Source organism: Thermobia domestica, chromosome 8, assembly GCF_964235325.1.
Source record: "Thermobia domestica chromosome 8, izTheDome1.hap1.1, whole genome shotgun sequence".
NCBI classification, from domain to species: Eukaryota; Metazoa; Arthropoda; class Insecta; order Zygentoma; family Lepismatidae; genus Thermobia; species Thermobia domestica.
This window is the reverse complement of record NC_137461.1, coordinates 206260067-206279271: the sequence shown is the minus strand read 5'-3', so window position 1 is coordinate 206279271 and position 19205 is coordinate 206260067. Positions and strand designations below refer to the sequence as shown.

At 36.6% G+C, this 19205-nt stretch overlaps 1 protein-coding gene across 8 annotated transcripts in view; it reads left to right on the top strand.

Annotated features, from left to right (window-relative positions):
• Positions 1-19205, top strand: part of LOC145693422 (uncharacterized) — a 129776-nt gene that overhangs the window by 35744 nt on the left and 74827 nt on the right. For all 8 annotated transcript variants that reach the window (XM_081769400.1, XM_081769398.1, XM_081769399.1 and 5 more), the window contains exons 6-7: positions 5548-5639; positions 10726-11893. In XM_081769400.1, coding sequence (XP_081625526.1) covers positions 5548-5639; positions 10726-11893 — 1260 coding nt within the window. The remainder of the gene's footprint in view (positions 1-5547; positions 5640-10725; positions 11894-19205) is intronic.

The window sequence follows — 19205 nt, the reverse complement described above, 5'->3', positions numbered from 1 at the left end:
ACAATAGAGCGCTAGTCTTCAGGTCAAAATAAAACGAAAATGCTATATATGATGGTATACCCTTCAGCTGTTACAGGAAATCAAAAGTTTCACTATGTGAAAACGTCACATATTAACACAGAACCATTACTATTACGAATCCAACAAGCACTTATATCGATTGTTACGCTAATAAGCGGTGCTAGTATCAACGTCTATCGACTTGATGTCTATTTGGAAAGAATCGATGTAACTAATTGATGGATTGGTATGTCTTCTCTGTGGTTCTTTATCTGCGACGTTACAACGTAGTGCAATTAGCGTCTCTAGACGAGGGCTCGAAAGGTACACAATTATATAGCGGTATATATATACCTAGTTATCTCATAAATACTGTCACAAGTGTGAATGTGAATAACACCGAGAGTATTAACACCACGGCAATTTATTTTGGTCATGTTTTACATTGATATGTTGTACACCTGACGCACCAATCATTTTTCGAAATGTCCCCCTTGGCCTTGATGCAGGTACGAAGTCTGTCCGCCACTGGTCAATGGCATTACGTACCACGTCCATGGGAACATCGTTCACTGCTTGGGTCAAGGATTGTTTCAGATTGTCGACAGATGGATGCCTGAAGGACTGCCCAAAGGTTGTAGTCCAATGGGTTAAGGTCCGGGCTGCTAGAAGGCCAATCAGCGGTAGAAATGAAGTCGGGACGTTCCGTGCCATTCACTCCTGGGTTGTTTTCGGTTTGTGGCCTGGAGCGGAATCCTGCTGGAAGGTCTACCTTTCTGCAGGGAACATGGTAGCAGACAGTGGTTTCACTACACCTTGGCAGCTCACTCCCCACCAAATCATCATTGAGGCAGGATGATGTGCCCTCTGAACCCTTGGAGCTGTCTCAACAGCTGCAGTAGATGACGTGGCATTTGGGCGTTGTAGGCCTGCTCAATTGTGAATACCTTTTCGTCAGTGAACATAATCTTTCTGTGCAGATTGTTGGCGTAACACCGCAAGTCTCTGATTTAAGAACTCTCTGCGACATTAATGTTTGTGTCAGAAAGTGACCAGTCCGCCTTATATACGCCCGTAGATGTAGGTCATTCCTGAGCACACGAGACATGGAATTTCTGCTGATGTTCATCTCAGCAGCCACCACATTTTGTGTTCGAACAGGATTTCTTTAAATTCTTGCTGCGACTGCTTTGTGGACCTGCGGGGTTCATACCGTTCGTGGTCTGCCACTCCTTGCGCGGTCAGCTGCCGTTCCAGTCTTGGTGTATCGCTGTATGATGCGATACACGAATCTCTTGCTGATTTGTAGGGTTTTCAGGAGGTTGAAAATCTCACCTGTTGTCTTCCCGACCTTGTGTAGTGCAATTACTGCTACATGATTTTCGTAATCGTCCCACTCCATCAGAACTCAGCATAATATCAACGTATGTCATGAACAGTCAAACACACACTACACGCATCTTCCGCTTTATACACAGATGGCAGCACTGTGCAACTCCGGATGCCTACAAACTTTGTGACAGTATTTATGCTATAACTAGGTATATATATATACCGCTATATAATTGTGTGAATATATATTGCTTTATTTGGCTTGCACAATAGTGTTTTGTAGTTCGTGGGCACCATGTTTAGAATACCCGATATATATATATATATATATATATATATATATATATATATATATATAAACTGAAACTCGGGTCTAATTATTTAGAAGTCCATATGTCAAATATTATGTTTCTAGTCTTCAAAGATCCCAAAATATGAACATCTTAATATAATAATTGCCATATTTTCCTACCTTCCGCATCGAATTCCCAAAAATCTTTCCGTAGGGGTGCATTAAGTCAAATCCTATGCATTACCCAAGTTCCAGTTTCTAGCTTAATCAGTTTGGCCTGGGTGTTGATCGGTTAGTAAGTTTGTCACTCACTCACTCAGGTTTATATATATATATATATATATATATATATATAGAGAGAGAGAGAGAGAGACAGACAGACAGAGAGAGATTATGTTATTGATTGTAAAAATTAACTAATAATTTTAACTACGTAATTATTTATTCCACAAAGAATAAGTTAAGTAACATGATAAAATTAAAAACACTGGTTTACCTCCTACAATTCACTCTTGAACTCAAAATTTTGATGCTCTTCTGGGGTCATGTTCACATATATGAAATGATGTATGACAAACTACATGATTAATACAGCGAAATGAACAAAAACATCGTATTTTAAAAAAATGTGGAGCTTAATATGAATAATATCAGAGAAGTAAAATTACAGATGTGTAGTTAGTGCTTAAGTGGGTATTAACTGTAGCATCACACCTATAAAACATGTTTACTAAAACAGTATGTTAAACTTAATCTACTAACAGTTAAACATCTAAAGATTAAAAATTGAAAAAAAAAAAATGTATCAGATAAAAGTAAACGGGTTTTCATTACGATAGATTACCACAGACAAAAGCTGTCAAAACTGCAGAGTGATTATTAGGAGGTCGTTAAGAGGAATCAAACACTGAAACTGATTCGAAATATGCAAAAAGACAGTAGATGGATGGTTCTTCTGTTATTTGATATATATACACTGGTGTGCAAAACTTAAGGACGAAAGAGATAAAGCAATATAAGATAGTGCGTAGTCGGTGGAAATGAATGAAAACTCAGCAGCATGTTGACAAATGTCTCCTACTCATACATACATACGAATCAAGACTAACATGGCGTGACGTCACCGTGACCGTAGCGCTGAATGAATCTGCTTCCCCAACATGAAGCAGTTAAATGAAAGGGATAGACAGTGTATGTCAGTCAGAGAGCTATTACCGTGCACTGTGGTGGTGCTACAACGTGACCCAGTGATAACATTTATATGACTTCACACGGGGAAGAACCATCAGAAAACTGGAAGAAGTATGGCGAGTTTGGTCTAGAAGTTTGCAAAGTGAAGGTGTTTTATACAAGCAAAATAACATTGAATTGAAAGTCTTTGAGTACTTTTACATTTATTATTAACATTAAAGTCCCAAGTAAGACATTGATTTTGTCACTTATTGTTTCAGTTGATTCAATTCTTATCTGAACGGTGTATTCCGGACAGAAACAAGATAAAGATGTAACTACAATTGGTATCGTCTCATACTCACGTTCCCATGACTGAGGAGATTTGAATTTCTACAAACCACATCAGCAATAGTATCCATCCACGACATTTTAAAAAATAACTCTTTTTATCATTTTCCTTATTAATCAAGTTTTTATTTATTTATTTATTTATTTTTTAACGTAACATATGTGACTTGAACAAGATCCCAGAAGGTAATCAAAAATTATTCAAGTGCATTGTAGAAAACATGGACGGTAAGTGCTTTAATTGTTAAGTCAGATGCTGAACTTCCAATAAACTACATGCTATTTAATACAAAACCCTAATTGTGATCAAAACTACGTGTTATTTGATACAAAGCCCTAACATTTTGATCCAAGAGTTGTACTGCCACAGTTTTCTTATTGGCGATAATTTCTGAAACTGTGCAGTCTTCTTTCTTCAGAGCATCTAGAGAAAGAGATTTGTGTACTTGTACATCTTCTATGAAAACATCACGAGTTCATTTGTAATTGTATAATAAACATAGTAAAAGTGGAAAGTCACTATTGTTTTATAAGGGATTATATAATTTTAACCGCCGTTATAAATTGGATACATCTCGCAAAGATTATCTGCATTTCAGAAGTATCTTTATATGCATTGTCCTTTGTATTGATAATGCTTAGAAGTTAAAAACACTTCCAATGAATTGATAGTATTTTTTTAAAAATAAATTCTCGTAATCTTACGAAACTGCTATTAATTAGTATACGAGCGGATTTCTGTAATGCATACGAGGTGTGATCGGAAAGTTTTAAAACTGGGCTTGTAATTTAAAAATGGCAGTACTTACAGGCTATTGTAATGGAACTCCTCCAATTCCAACGGTGTTTCCACTTCTGGAAGCATTCCTGAAAATTATTTTCCGTGATAGTGTGAAACACTCTCTCCGTATTTGCTTGAATGTCCTCAATTGAGTCAAATCTCTTCCCTTTCAATAACAATTTTAATTTAGGAAAGAGGTAGAAGTCGGCCGGGGCCAAGTCTGGGGAATGCGGGGGTTGCGGAAACACAGGAATGTTGAATTTGGCCAAAAATTCCTGGATCGAGAACGAATAATGCGCTGGTGCATTGTCGTGGTGAATCCAATTCTTTTCTTTCCAGAGGGCAGGCCCTTTCTGCCGCACATTTTCGCGCAGACGCTGAAGGACACTTTTATTGTATTCTTGGTTGACTGTCTGCCCCCTAGGGGCAAATTCATGATGCACGATACACTTAGAATCGAAAACAACCACCAACATTGTCTACACATTCGACCGACTTTGTCGTGCTTTCTTTGGTCTTCGTGAATCTGGGCTCTTCCAGTGAGAAGAGTAGGCCTTTGTTTCTGGGTCATACCCATAAACCCAGGATTCATAATCTGTTATTATCCTATTCAAGAGATCTGAGTCCATTTTGGCTCGATTAAATAGTTCTTGGGATACTTCAAATCTGTGTTGTTTCTGCTCGTGTGACAGCACTTTTGGAACAAATTTCGCGGACACTCGACGCATGTTCAAATCATCAGTTAAAATTGACTGAACCGGATAGAAACTTAAATTCAGGTCTTCAGCCATCTCCCTAATTGTAAGTCTACGGTTCAAGCGCACTAAATCGCCAACTTTCGCAATGTTTTCGTTAGTTTTTGATGTTGAAGGCCAGCCAGATCGGGGTCATCCTCTACTGATTCGCGGCCATCTTTGAATCTTTGAAATCGGATAAACACGTTTGACCGGTTCAGACATTTGTCTCCAAAAGCTGTTTTTAAGAGTTCTTAAGTCTCCGAAGCAGATTTCCCAGTTTTAAAACAAAATTTCACACAAACGCGTTGTTCCAATTTTTCATCCATTTTGCGCACTTAAAAATCCGCCAAGACATACACACACGCCCGCACTCAACTGGTTGTTATGCCGTACTGAATAAAGATATCTCGGTGCATGTTTCAACATGTCTCAGGGACAGACCAAGCCACCGCTTCCATGCTAACGGACGGTTATATCTACTCCTGAGCAGTGTTGCCAACTGTCTTAAAACTTTCCAGTCACACCATATGAAGGAACTTAGAAATGCAACCTTTGTGGGCAAGATGAAATTAATATATAATTATCATTAATATGATTTGGTTACGTATAAAGTAATGGTTAGTTTTCAACTCTCACATTTTTCGTAGTATTACAGATGTATTCATGATTTCAGATGGATTGATACATTTGAAACGTAGAAGTACGACTAGTTGCAAGAACCTTTTCCTTTAACTACCCTCAATAAAGAAGACTGCACAGCTTCTGAAATTATCGGCAATAAACGAACTACTACAATTCTTGAATCAAAGAAAGGAAAGGGTTTTAAGCTATCAAGCTATGTTTCCTGCTATCCATATCTAACGTTAATTATTTATTTATTACAGATCGGTACGAAGTGTTATTCTTCGATGGCTTTAAGAAAACCATTCATGCTCTGAAAATGAGTAAAGTAAAAGACGGCACTCCACTCCCTCAGGTAAGAATAAATTTGATGTGTTCCACTACAGCAGCGAACTGCTACGTTTTTAATTAAAGATACGAAAGCACGTAAATTCAAAGTGGAAAAGGGCTTTGGAAACGGTTAATTGCATTAACTAGAAAACTTAATTAAAATGCTCAAACTTCCACTAAAAGTGCCATTTGCTTTTAAATATATTTTGTAAGTATAAGTAAATAACTTTAGTTAGTATCAGCTTTTTTCTATTACAAAGAGAAATATTAAGACAAATCCAACACGGAGAAAGGTTCTAGTTTTCGTGGGAGACCTGGGTTCGATCCTCGGAGGGAGCTCATGTGGTTCGGATTCCACATTAATCAGTAAGTCCACTTCTCATATAACTTCGCTGCTGAAAGGGACGCTAAACTTAATAAAAAAAAAGTTTCTAGTTTTCAAATTAGTGCATACTTATACTCAGTAGAAGTAATTCGTTATCAACATCCTATAAAATCCTCTCAAACATTCGAATAGCAAGATTGACCCCATACGCAAATAAATTATTGGAGATTATCAGTGCGAATAGACGAAATCGATCAACTATTGACCAAATATTTTCCATTCGACAAATATTCGAAAAAAAGTGGTAATACAATACTTCGGTACATCAACTACTTATTGATTTTAGAAAGGCTTACGATTCGGGTAGGGGGGGGGCGGTGGCTCAGTGGTAGAGCGTTCACATCTGGTGCTGGGGGTCCCGGGTTCGATACCAGCCTCCGCCAAGTGAACTTTGTGGTGGACAAACACCGTGTGCGTGGGTTTCCTCGGGGTTCTCCCGTTTCCTCCCACTTTCTTCATTCCACCATTTCATTCATTACTCATCACCGTCTCCTTTAGCCTAACCGGCATAACCGTGGGACGTAAAACTCAAAGATTTCATTTCACGATTCGGTTAGGAGAGAAACATTGTACAACATTCTTACAGAATTTGGAATACCGGAAGAGCTAATCAGATTCTCAAAGTAAAGTCCGGGTAGGGAAATTTTTGTCCACAAGCTTTCACGTCGAGAATGCCTGAAACAAGGAGGTGCGATGTCGCCATTATTATTCCACTTTGTCCTGGAATACGCTATAGGGGAAATCAAAGATAGCAACCAGGGCCTAGAGTTCAACGGTATTCACCAGGTTATGACGTATGCTGATGATGTAAATTTAATAGGGGATAATAACAAAGGGGAGGACAATAAAAAGAAATGCAGAAGTCTTATTAAACACTTGCAGGGACATGGATTTAGGAAATAAATGCAGAGAAAACTAAATACATGGAAGTTCATCGGATTGTAATATGGCAAATTATGGATGCGTTAAAATATCAAATAACACTGTTGATAAAGTGGATACTTCTAAATATCTAGGATCAATATTAACAGACGAAAACCATATTCACGAAGAAATTAAATGTCGACTAAAAACTAAAAATTCGTGTTATTATTCAGTTCAAAATCTCTTGTCGTCGCGAATTATGTCTAAGAACTTAAAGCTTAAAATATATAAAACGATAACCATGGCTGTTGTTTTATATGGTTGCGAAACATGGTCGCTTACTCTGAGGGAAGAACGTAGACTGAAAGTATTTGATAACAAGATCCTGAGACGAATATTCGGACCCAAGAGGAACGGGAATGGGGAATGGCGGAAACTTCATAACGAGGAACTACAATTTATACGGTTTACCGAACATAGTTGGGTCATCAGGTCTAGGAGGCTCAGGTGGGCAGTTCATGTTGCCAGGATGGAAGAAAGTAGGAACGCTTTCGAAGTCTTAACTGGAAGACCAATCGGAAAACGACATTAGGAAGACCTAGGCGCAGATGGGAGGACAATATTAAGATGGATCTCTCAAAAATAGGAATACAAAGTAGAAACGATCCAGTTGGCGAAGGATAGAAGTCAGTGGAAAGCTTTTGTGAACGCTGCATTAAACCTACGGGTTCCATAGGCCATAGAGTGAGTGAGTGAGTTAGTTTAGTTAGAAGTAATTCGTTATAGGTGCTCGCGCTCCTAATTACTCAATTTTCTGTATTTTGATAGGGCATATTATTGAAACAGTGAGTTCGCATTGAATATTCGTTTAAAAGTAAGAAAACCCTAAAGCAAAAAATTAAAGGTTTTTAGTAATAGCGTGAAGTCAAGTCGCTGCAGACATTTTCTCTGGTGCTACGCAATCAGTCGAAGTTATGTATAAAGCACCAGATATTTACTATTACGCCACAATCTCTGCATGGAGCAACCAACAGTCTTACGCGTACCAGCATTTCTAATAATGCAATATCTTCTTTGTTGGAGCATCATACCATATGGAAGTCTTATTTGTCTTACCTCCACTTCTCCCAAACTGATCATGATCATTACAGCATTGTGTCTTTTCAATAGTGAAGTGTGAGAAAACGCATATTAAGGGCATAATAATTGTTTTCATATCGCTATCAGTGCATATATCGCATGTAAAATATGAAGTTATTTGTAAGTTTATATGTTTATTTCTTTTTGTAGAAACTATCCAATACATACACCATATTCAGCTAGTATTTCTATTTTCCTTGCTGTAGATATTGTCATTCAACACTTCATCGCGTACGTGCACGTATAAGAGCTATTCTGTGGAGAGAAGTTGAGTTTAATTCTTTCGACTGTTCGATTTTGTGTACATAATTCTATTGCATGTACATAATTCTATTCTATTTCTGAACCATTCAGGGTTTATATTAGCGAAAAAAAAAAAAAAAAAAGATTTTTAACACATCGACTTCTCTATAGGTGCGAATTCAATGATACACAGTGAAAAAGTGCATGACTGGGCCGAGACTTGAACCCGGGATCTTCGGTATACAATGCCGATGCGTTAATCACTACTGTACACAGTTCGCTCCCAGAACAGTTGTGGCTGGACGCTCTGTCTTAATGAATGAAGATCTTTGATACTTCAGCACCATGCAAAGAAGGAATATTCTGCCGGTACTCTGATATAATGGCTCCAGAACGTGCTGGTGATGTTATGCTGCGTTAATTTTCATGTTATGCGCAGCTTGATGCAGTGTAAGTTTCCTTTGTGGCAACATTCGACAACCACCATGAATCCCCGGAGAAAATTTTCGCGGCACGTGTGAATCTAATATGCCCGTTCTTTGGCATACTTTGAATGATTGTACTTGACTCGAACCCAAATGGAAATTCACAAATAGATCTAGGCCTCATCCAAGGTTTTACATATTTCCAATTGTCACATGCTAAATACCATTCATAAAGCAATCTGCAGTGTACTTTACGTTCATGGATGTGTTTGGCTGTGAATATTTGAACACTTGGCTTAAACTTCACATTAAGCCTAAAATCGTTGGCGATTGTCCTTCAAATTGTTTTCGATTTCTCCACTGTCCTAGTAATGACTCTTTCCTAGAATGGCGGATTCTGCGGCAATTTTCAAACCACATTTATTGTCCGTTTGGTACGGGTTGTTTTCTTGCCGCTGTGTGTACACCTACCTCCTCTAAGAGTGCATGCTAGTTGCGTTTGATTACATTGGCAATCCCCTTTTTGAAACTAGTGAAATCCGTTGCCAAACACTGTTTCGCAATTTCACTGTAGCTGTATCCTATGTCAGAAAGTGCCGAGACATATCCTCTTCCAAAATGAGGTGATTTTAAAAGGCATTTTACGCTCGGCGTACTTCACTGTCTGCTAGCATTTTCTCCACACACCTGCCTTTCTGAGTGCTCTGCTTTGCTTTCTCACTGTGCGATTACAGCACCCGTAGCGGATGATCCATTTCCTTTCCATGAACGTGGACCTACCTCTACATTTGCTTTTATATTATTAATTGTTCTAGTTTAATATGGGAACAGTATGTTACTTACGTTTTGTTGCCGTGTTTACTTGGTCTTGTTTTTCCAGGAACATGTAAATGTTTTTGTGGCTAATTACATGCCAAGAAAAAAAAGTTCTGGAAAACTGAGAAAAGGCAAGGAATTTTTTCCTGTAAATTTTGTTGCCACTCTGTTTTTGTATATCTACTAGCTTGAAGTGGCAGCTGCCATATGACGTTAGGTCTTACCCGCTGCGACTCATCCTGAGATTTGGGATACTAACGTTATCTCATGCACAAAAGGCTCTATACTTTATAGACTACCTGATAATTGTAATAATAAGTAAATTAAATTTGATTTAGAAATATTAAAATTATATATCACAGCAATTAATTTTTACGAAGTAAGAGACATTTGAATAAATTTGAAGAAGAAATCTTTAAATTATTAGTATTCCAAGAATAGTTCCCTATATAAACCAAAGCAATAAAAAAATGGCGCAGGTATTCAACGCTCTTACGTAATGTAAAAAGGTTGTATTTCAAATTACGTCAATCACACTTATTGTGTTAAATAGGCCAGGTTTTTGTGGAACTAGTAGTGGTCAACGTAGACTGGTTTTACTATTGCGTCTTCATTCACAATACTTTCTAAGACTATTTAGAGAGTATCATTCAATGATACGTTTTGTTAATCCTCACCTTGGACGTGTCAGTGATCAGCTTGTCGCTTTCTTCAGTACAGTTGCTTTAAGAAATGTTACCGAGTCCCATACCTGCAGCAACAAAAAAAAAAAAAAAAAAAAAAAAAAAAAAAAAAAAAAAAAAAAAAGTAGGATAATTGCATCATTAAATCCTCAGTGTATTCTTTTAAAAGTAAAAAATAGTGTGTAAGAAGATGGTTTTGAATATAATGTATTTGATATTGCAATTTTGAATGTAATATATTCGATAGTGTAGGAATGTGGGTCTCTGGGTCTTCAAGCAACTTAAAATTCCTTAAAGAATTCATGCTGAAAGAAGCGGTAAGCTATTCGGTTAAGTGTCTATAGTGAAGTTTAACAAAACAGTGATGACGTGAGTACAGACATTATTAATGTTTGGACAGGAGTTTGAATGAGGATTTTTCTGCTTAAATGACTTCACAGTTTCTTTGTGGAAGAAACAAAATTGTCACTCGAAAGATATTTATAAGAGAATACATGAAATATTTATATTTTAAGCCAATTGTGTATATATATAATATTCCCTTGTTTCTTACAGATCCAAATGGTACCAACAAGGAAGCTGCCCGCGAAGCCTCTCTTTACGGATCCCCTAATCGAAGATGTAGAAAAGAGTAAAGAAGAAAGAAGACAGCGGAAGAGAAAACTGGACTTTTCTAAACTTTTTCATCCGAAAAGAAGTCGAGCAGAGAAGGAGAGGAAGTTGTCAGCGTCTCCGTCTCATAAAGTTGAGTCAGATAGCATTAAAGTGGACGATGGAGCAACCAGTAGCGAAAGTGTACAGAATAATGGATTTAGTGAAGTTACAGAGAAAAGTAGCGAAGACACAGTGAAAAGTGAAGCAGGTGTCAGTGCTAGTAGTAATAGTCAGTCTAATAAAGCGAAGTTAGAGAATAGTCAGAAACGACTGTCAGGTCCGAGTAGTAAACTGTCTGAGGCGCTTCCAGAACTGACTGTGCCCGAAAGGGAAGATGAAAAAGTGTTGAAAACGGAGGTTAGTAAAAAATCCAGAAGTTCAATCGGGAACAGGATGGGTAGGAATTTGAAATCGAAACACGAAGAAGTGGAGAAATTAGCAGAAGATTCTCCAAGTTCAGTGGTGCAGGCGTCAGTAGTGAGTCAATCGAAAGAAAGTGACCTCAGTACAATTGAGTTGAGTGATGCATCTTCGAGTGTTGAGGAACCTCCAAAATCTGTTTCTAGTCCGAATATAACCAGTGAACAAATTGCAAAGAAATCCCCAAGAATGAGTCTGCGGCAGAGGAGAGAATCAAAGAAATCGCTTGATGATTTTATATTAGACGGTGATATAGGTGGAAATCGTAGGGGTAGAAAAGTTAGTGGTGATAGTCAAATTTCTCAACACAGAAGAGACTCAAAAAGTAGTGATAATGCCACAGATAAAAGTAGTTCTGTTACACAGAAACGAGACTCCAAGAGTGCTGAAACTGTGTCAGAAAAAGAAAGTGATAAAGTATTTAACGATAAAGATGTAAATAAGCATGTAGATAGTAGTCAAAGTGTAGAAAGTGTTGGAAGACAGCGAAAAGACTCGAAGCAAAGTGAATCAGAAAATGTAGTGGAAGACGTGGCTGATAATGTATCACTGAAAACAAAGAAGCAAGTTGTAGCGAGAGATGAAAGGACAGCTTCCATTGAAGATGGTGACAAGGATCAAAAGAGAAAGGATGTGCCTGCTGTAAAAGGTATTGTTCGCTATTTCTTGCTCTCAGATATGCGGATTGCGTCAGTACCAATTTCAGTTCTCATACTTTATTTTAGGGAATTTATTTGTAGTAGAACATGTGGATTGCATGTAGATAACATACACGTAAAGTGAGACAGTTACTTAGAATCAGAAGTTCGTTTTACAAACAACATACCAATTTAACACTCAGTCTTAACGATACGACACTCGAGTTCCAGTGTGAGCTGCGGTGGGTCAGTGGTAGAGCGTTCACTTCTGGTGAATGGGATCCTTGGTTCGATCCCAGCTCGCGCCAAGTGAATTTTTGGTGGACAAACATCGTGTGTGTAGGTTTACTCGGAGTTCTTCCGTTTCTTCCCACTTTCTTCATTCCACCATTTCATTCACTTCTCATCATCACCGTCTCCTTTAGCGTAGCCGGCATAACCGTAGGACGTAAAACTTAAAGATTTCATTTTCGAGTTCCAGTGTGAAAGAATTATTTCTCATCTGAACTTTCTCAATTTGTTCGATAGTATATGTGAGCATTGGTGTGTTTCCTGTAAAACAGACTCATAATGCTAGATGATTTCACTCATTCATTACGTGTTCTACTAGAAATATATTCTCTAAATAAAGAACTCATATAGGTATATACTGAATGCAGAACTGATTGAACATATGCTTGCTTTTATTTTTTTTAACGATACAAAGTGTTAAAAAATTAATTTCATCTTTCAGTGTGGATCTTTTGTATGGAAGTTACTGAAGAAGGTTAATATACTCAAAAATTAATGGGTATATGAGTGTACTACGAGATAGACATAAGAGAAAATCTGTATTTCCAGCATCGATTTTGGAGGGTTCGCAGTTGATTTTTTCTTGAATTTTCTTCGTTGTTTTATATATATATATATAAAGTTTTAAAATCATTATGCATGATTTTAAGTAGTCACTGGGAATTTATGATCTAGAAATTAGTCAGGTAGGCAGTCAGTCTTGAAATTTCGCATACGTACTTCAAATTATGAAGGATGTTGCAGTAAAACCTGCTAAATTGGTCTCTTGTCAAGCTTTCAATTATTTTTATAGGACTTGTATTTTTTCTTAAAATATTTCATTGGTTATTACGCTGTAAGGTGACCACCCATCTTGGAACTTGACTGCATTTAAGCAACATTATTCCTATTCTGTTTATATTAAATTTACGTTGAACACCTAACTGAACATTTTAACGTAATTGGACAGTATACGTGATCATCTTTGTTTGTTAGGAATCCTTTCAGAACATCGTTACTGTTCTTGTTATGTTTCAGAAACTCGTTTAACTCAAGGGAAACGGGGAAAAGACGTGACTAGATTGCATGAGGCAGGTGGTACTGTTTATTACATCTTCTTTATTATTTACGAGTGAGTGAACAGACCAGTGTCATAAGGCATCTCCGTTGATATTCAACAAAATATTTTGTTGTCCAGTCCAGACGAATTTATTGAACTCCGGATGCCATATGTTTTTGTCACGTACTCAAGTTGTTTTTCCTTCTGAAAACTTGCAACAAAGTTTATAACAAATATCGACAGATTCATGTTGTAAAGTATAAAAGAAAAAGAAAAAATAACAGGATAATTTCTTGTTTTAATAAAACAAAACACTAAATGTATATTAATAATACTTGTATAATAGTTTCGGCAATGGAACATCATCTTCGTCATAACATCGCCGTCAGTGAAGAAGATCATATTACATTACATCTATTACAAAGTATTATTAATATATATTTGATGCTTCAGTCAATTTTGTTTTAGTATACTGTGAATATTTCCAAAGCTATAATAACCAAGATACAGCTTGTTTCATCCCACTGCTTGCTGATAAAAACACACAGCAGGGTGAATGTGGCTGTTTGTAAGTCCACAACTATGTGCTTTTGGTGTTCGCAATATAGAAAAGTGAGACAATATTGCTGTTTCGAATATTTTCTTGAACTGAGAATCTAAGCTGCGTCTGTCGTCGTAGGCGGAGCAGTTAACAAAGTAAAGAATATACCGTGGCATTTTTGTGTATAATTAGCATGTTGAAAGTGCTAGTAAGATAAATATTACATGTAATGTTTCATATATATATATATATATATATATATATTGTGTAAATTATTTTTGTTGTATATTATTTTCAAAATACAAATTAATATACAGATAATAATTACTGTTATAATTTATAAAATATTTTGCTTCAAAATACACATATTTTTCTGTAAGCCACTTTTTAATAGAAGTAGTGGTTGCAAACGTAGATGGACTTGACTGTACATTATGCAGAAATGGTTGGACATTATTGACGTAAAACAGCTACAAGCTTTCTTGATAATGTCCTTAAATTTCCCGGGTACGGTGAATATACGAAGCTTCTCCATTTACTATCAACTCTGTCAGTAAAGTTGTTCGATGGTAAGTTGCTGAACTTCTCAGTAGATACAATCAAGACTCAGAAGAGGCTGTTCTATCTGCGAGCCTTGACTTCACGTGTACAGTTTCCTGGATATATATGAGTGTTGTTATCAACCTAGAAAGATAATTTAGTGTTCCCATAGAAATGTCACATCGTGTAAAGCAGTGTTCCATAAACCTTAAAAGGCTCATGCTGCCATGGTTCACAAGTGGGAGTAAAAAAGAGTTTCAAAATTTATACGGTACACCGAGGACTGGTTATTACCACCTCACTGAAATCATGGGATCTGAAAAATGTAAAGAGCGGTTTATCTTTTCATAACACCTTCCGTCAATGACTTAATTTCTGTACCTTTTACGTTATCCTGGATACAGGACTCCGCTCTTTATGATTAGAGATTTGTGGATGGCTACTTAGACGTAGTACACGAATGCATTATCTCTAAAAACAATTTGCACTAGGAGCGTAATTTGGAATTGCTTTAATAAGGATGCGTAAGCCGGGCCTTGTTTTTCCACAGCTTCCTTTTTAGCATTTCTCTCCTCAAAGAAGGTAGTTGCATAGTATTCTGTAGTCCAAAAGGGTATTGACAAGTACCTCACTAATAGTATAAACGAAATCAAGTCGTCGTCTATTCGGATCGGAACAATAGTGGTTTTTTTCATATACTGTAATCAGTGATTCTTAAAAAATTCTGTAGCATTACATGTTGGTTATATTAGAAGGAAGCATTTATTATTATTTAATTTGCCCCTTTTATTGTGTTAAACTTTTGAAGTAAGGTTTTTGTCCCAGATAAAAGAAATGCATTGTGGAATGTATTCATGTATTTATTTAATTTTCACTAAGGAGAAAATTTATTACAGAAACAATTATACTAGCGAGAATCGATCGAATTGAGTGTCTCCAGTATAATATATTAACAATGCTCTCATTCTCTCCGATCAATAACGCTCTCAGTCCGTTAATCAAACCTTATTAATGTGAGAGACCTTATGCTTTCTCTTGTTCTTAATATAATTACTATAGTCTTTTTTCTTTTTGTCAAGGGTTCTTACGAAGAGGCCGTGACAGGTGCAGATAATATACAGATAATTGTAGAAAAGTCATTAGATCCTAGACAGGCCTTTATATATTAAATTGTAAGATATCCTTGAAGGAGAAGTCAATGTTAAGTTAGTTGTATATGATTTATTTGATGAGTAAGTTGAGTAAAGGTGCAATACAATACAAAATAATGATAAATTCTGAAAGATAATGATATAAAAACTTTTACTACTGACCGAAGAAAGGTTGTCCGGTTATTTCGAAGATGATAAATTTTCGGCAAGTGCAGGTTGAAACTCTCGGTCTTAGATATAGAAAGTGAAAGTCCCTAATAGTTAGCGCGTGTGCTTTTGGTGCACTGGAACCCCAGTTCTATTCCTGGTGAGAGAGGTGTAAATTTGAGCACATTATAGTGGTTCGAAGTTCATGTTAAAATATAAGTCCATGTGTTCATCTATTCTCAATGCGGAATAAGAACATAAACTGCAACCAACTATCTTTACCACTGTGAACTTGATTGAGCTCGTATGGAGCGAGGAGTTCCGAAGAGAAATGATGTATTCAAACTATTGCCTAGAGGCATTACTAACGAGATCATTGACTACGTAACAGAAAAACTGGGAATCTGGTGTTTAACATGTTGAAAAAACTTTGAGAATGATTTCATGAAAGGAATAGGACAGGACCAAGTTTTTTGTTTTATTACAATAATAAAGAATATTACTGTGCATACCTTATTTTGTGTTATTTATCTTTGACAGTAATTTTGGTTGATTAGTCTTCAATCTACGACTGGTCAGCTTTCGAATTTAGACTGAACAAAAGCTTGTCAAATCTCGTATATCTTCTGTTTCTTCAGCAATAAAGTATGCCCGAAAGTGTCTGATTTTTTTTGTGTACCTCAAGGAAACTTAAATCACTTACAAAGACAGATGTTTTGAGCGAAGTGTATGTCACACACAATAAACATCATTAACACGCAGTCGCCACTATCTTACGTAACGCTACAATGGAATGTTGCCAACACGATTTGGTGTGAATTTTCTCTACTTATTGCTACTACTAAAATGTATTTCAGTGGAAAATTCGGTGCCAATTATACATACGGAAATTTATCAATGTTTTAAAATTAAATTCCTTGTTATAAAATCTCACTATTTATCTAAAGTGCCTTGATATAAAGTTTATTTTGGATCTTTCGCTCTGATGAAATCATATTCGTGTTAAAAATCGTTCCACCGTGATTGATGCCTTCTGGAAGATCTTAATGCTTTTAAGTATTTGCCTAAAGTTAATTAAATGTCTGAATAATTCCGACACAGGTGGATTCTTATCTTTGACGTCCTTGATGTTCTGTGTAATCCTAGTAAATATTTTTCTGTCATTCTAATATATGTTTCATCACAATCACGTATGAGAATATGTACAGAATTTTACATTTTTTTTTTTTTTTTTCAATGCATCGTTTACAGCTCTACCCGTGTTGGATTTTATTCTTTCCTGTTCTTTTTGTCCTTGGAGAAACAGTTGAGTAATAATCAAAAATATTAGGACTTAAGTACAAATATATGAAGTAGCAAACATGTCTGTTTATTAAATATGTACATAGAACTTCCTCTACTTGTGTGTCACTTTTTAAACAGCTTGAAATAAATTCCATAGTATTGAAGCTAGCATGCTTCTGAAATTGGTATTTTACTTTTTCGGTAGCTTATATCTAAGTATATGATTTTCGACCCATATTCGTTAGTGTTCCGTCCTTGCTTTCGGTACTTACTGAAATACCCTTTCTTCGCACTGGGAGAATACGTTTATGGAAGATGCCCCTTCCTCCGTCAGGATGCGTATTTCAATAAAAGTGTATTATAAAAGCCGATAAAATATTCTTCATTTTTGGCATAAATTTTAATTTCCCTACCCCACTTACGATATTTCCTTTAATCAAAGTGACAAAATAAATCGAATAGGTATCAGTCTGTTTCAAAATTCATTTCAAACGGATCAGTCGTTTTACTGTGACGCGGTCAGGAGATAATGTTGCTTTCAATGTGGCGAAAACAATTATAGGAATGCCCCTTTCCCCTCCATTAAAACGAACATTAAAAAAAAAAAAAAAAAAAAAAACCTGACACATGTTTCCGCTTATTTTAAATGAAGAATTGATATACGAGTTTCAACGTCCTAATCAAGTGACATGATGGATACCTAACTCGAGGTAGGTGAAAACTATATGCCAAATTAATTTCGAACGGTTCAGCTGTTTTCCCGTGATTTGATCCCACATAAGATCACTTTTTATTTTTGTATACTAGATAAGGAATCACTTCCCAAAATTTGGTTTCTTATTTTTGTACGTATATAACGAGGCGCATGAAAAAAAAAAAAAAAATAGAAATTAAAATGAAATGAAATCTTTAGTTTTACGTTCCACGGTTACGCCGGTTAGGCTAAAGAAGACGGTGATTATGAGAAATGAATGAAATGGTGGAATGAAGAAAGTGGGAGGAAACGGGAGAACCCACGAGCACGGTGTTGGTCCACCACAAGGTCCACATGGCGCGAGCTGGGATCGAACCAGGGACTCCAAACACGAGAGGTGAACGCTCTACCACTGAGCCATCGCATCCCCAAAAATAGAAATAACAAAATAAAAAAAACAGTGGGTTGGCAACACTGATGAAGGTGAACATGCTCTAGTATTCTGTGCTTGCAACAGAATCGTCCGAGTGGAGTTGCGTACGTGCGAATAACAGTTAGGTTAAAATAGCTGCCCTAGTACAAAATATCGACAGATGTGAAGTGAGATTTGTCATACGATTTCTGAACGCCAAAGAACAGAATGCAGCTGATATCCATCGGGAATTGTTTGAAATTCACAGCCGACAGTAGTGAGTGAAGGGAAGTGCGTTCAAATGTTCATGACGATGAGCGTAGCGTAGGCCTAGTGTTCAAATGGACGATATGGTGGAACGCGTTAACGTTAACGTGCGATCCAATCACCGGTTCACAATAAGTGAATTTTCCAAAAGTTTCCAGTAAGGTTCGCGAAAACTTCATCAAATTGTGACTGATAACCTGGGTTATCATAAACTGTGTGCAAAGTTGGTAACAAAAATGCTGACAGATGCTCACAGAGAGCAAAGAATGACAGCTGCAGGTATTTTTATAGCTCTCTGGGGAGAGGACGGGGGTGACCTATTTTCTCATACAGTGACGGGGGATGAAGCGTGGATATCGTACGCCATTGGAAAGTGGAAGCAGCAGTCAGTGCAATGACGAAACTTTGGTTATTCTAACTGGAAGAAATTCAAACGAACACCATTAGTTCACAAAACTATGACAACCGTGTTTTGAAACCAAAAAGATGCGATTCTTTATATAATTCACACTGTAAATAATATAACTAATCACTGTAAAAGTTATTTGTGAAACCGTAATTCTAAGGTAACTACATGAAAGTTTCTGTTCCATAGCTTTAAAACATTATGTAAGAATGTAATCCATGTATATTACTTATTTTTAACAGTGTGTTATCTAAAAGATTGAACACATGATTTGTAAAATCAGCGTAAAATTCTTGTTCAGGTCGATCGATGAAATCGAATAATTGTGTATTTCATATTGTTTGTCCTCAAAGTACAGTAGTGTCTCGAAAACTCGGTCTAATGTGGACCAAAGAGTGACCGAGTTTGTGAAAATGCCGGGTTATCGGGAATGGGGTTAAAAAAAGAATGTGTTTTTTCTCAGAAAATACAGTACTGTACTTGTATGCATTGGTTGCTTGAGAATACAACAGAGAATAAACTGTCCAATTACCCTTAAACAAAGGAAAAAT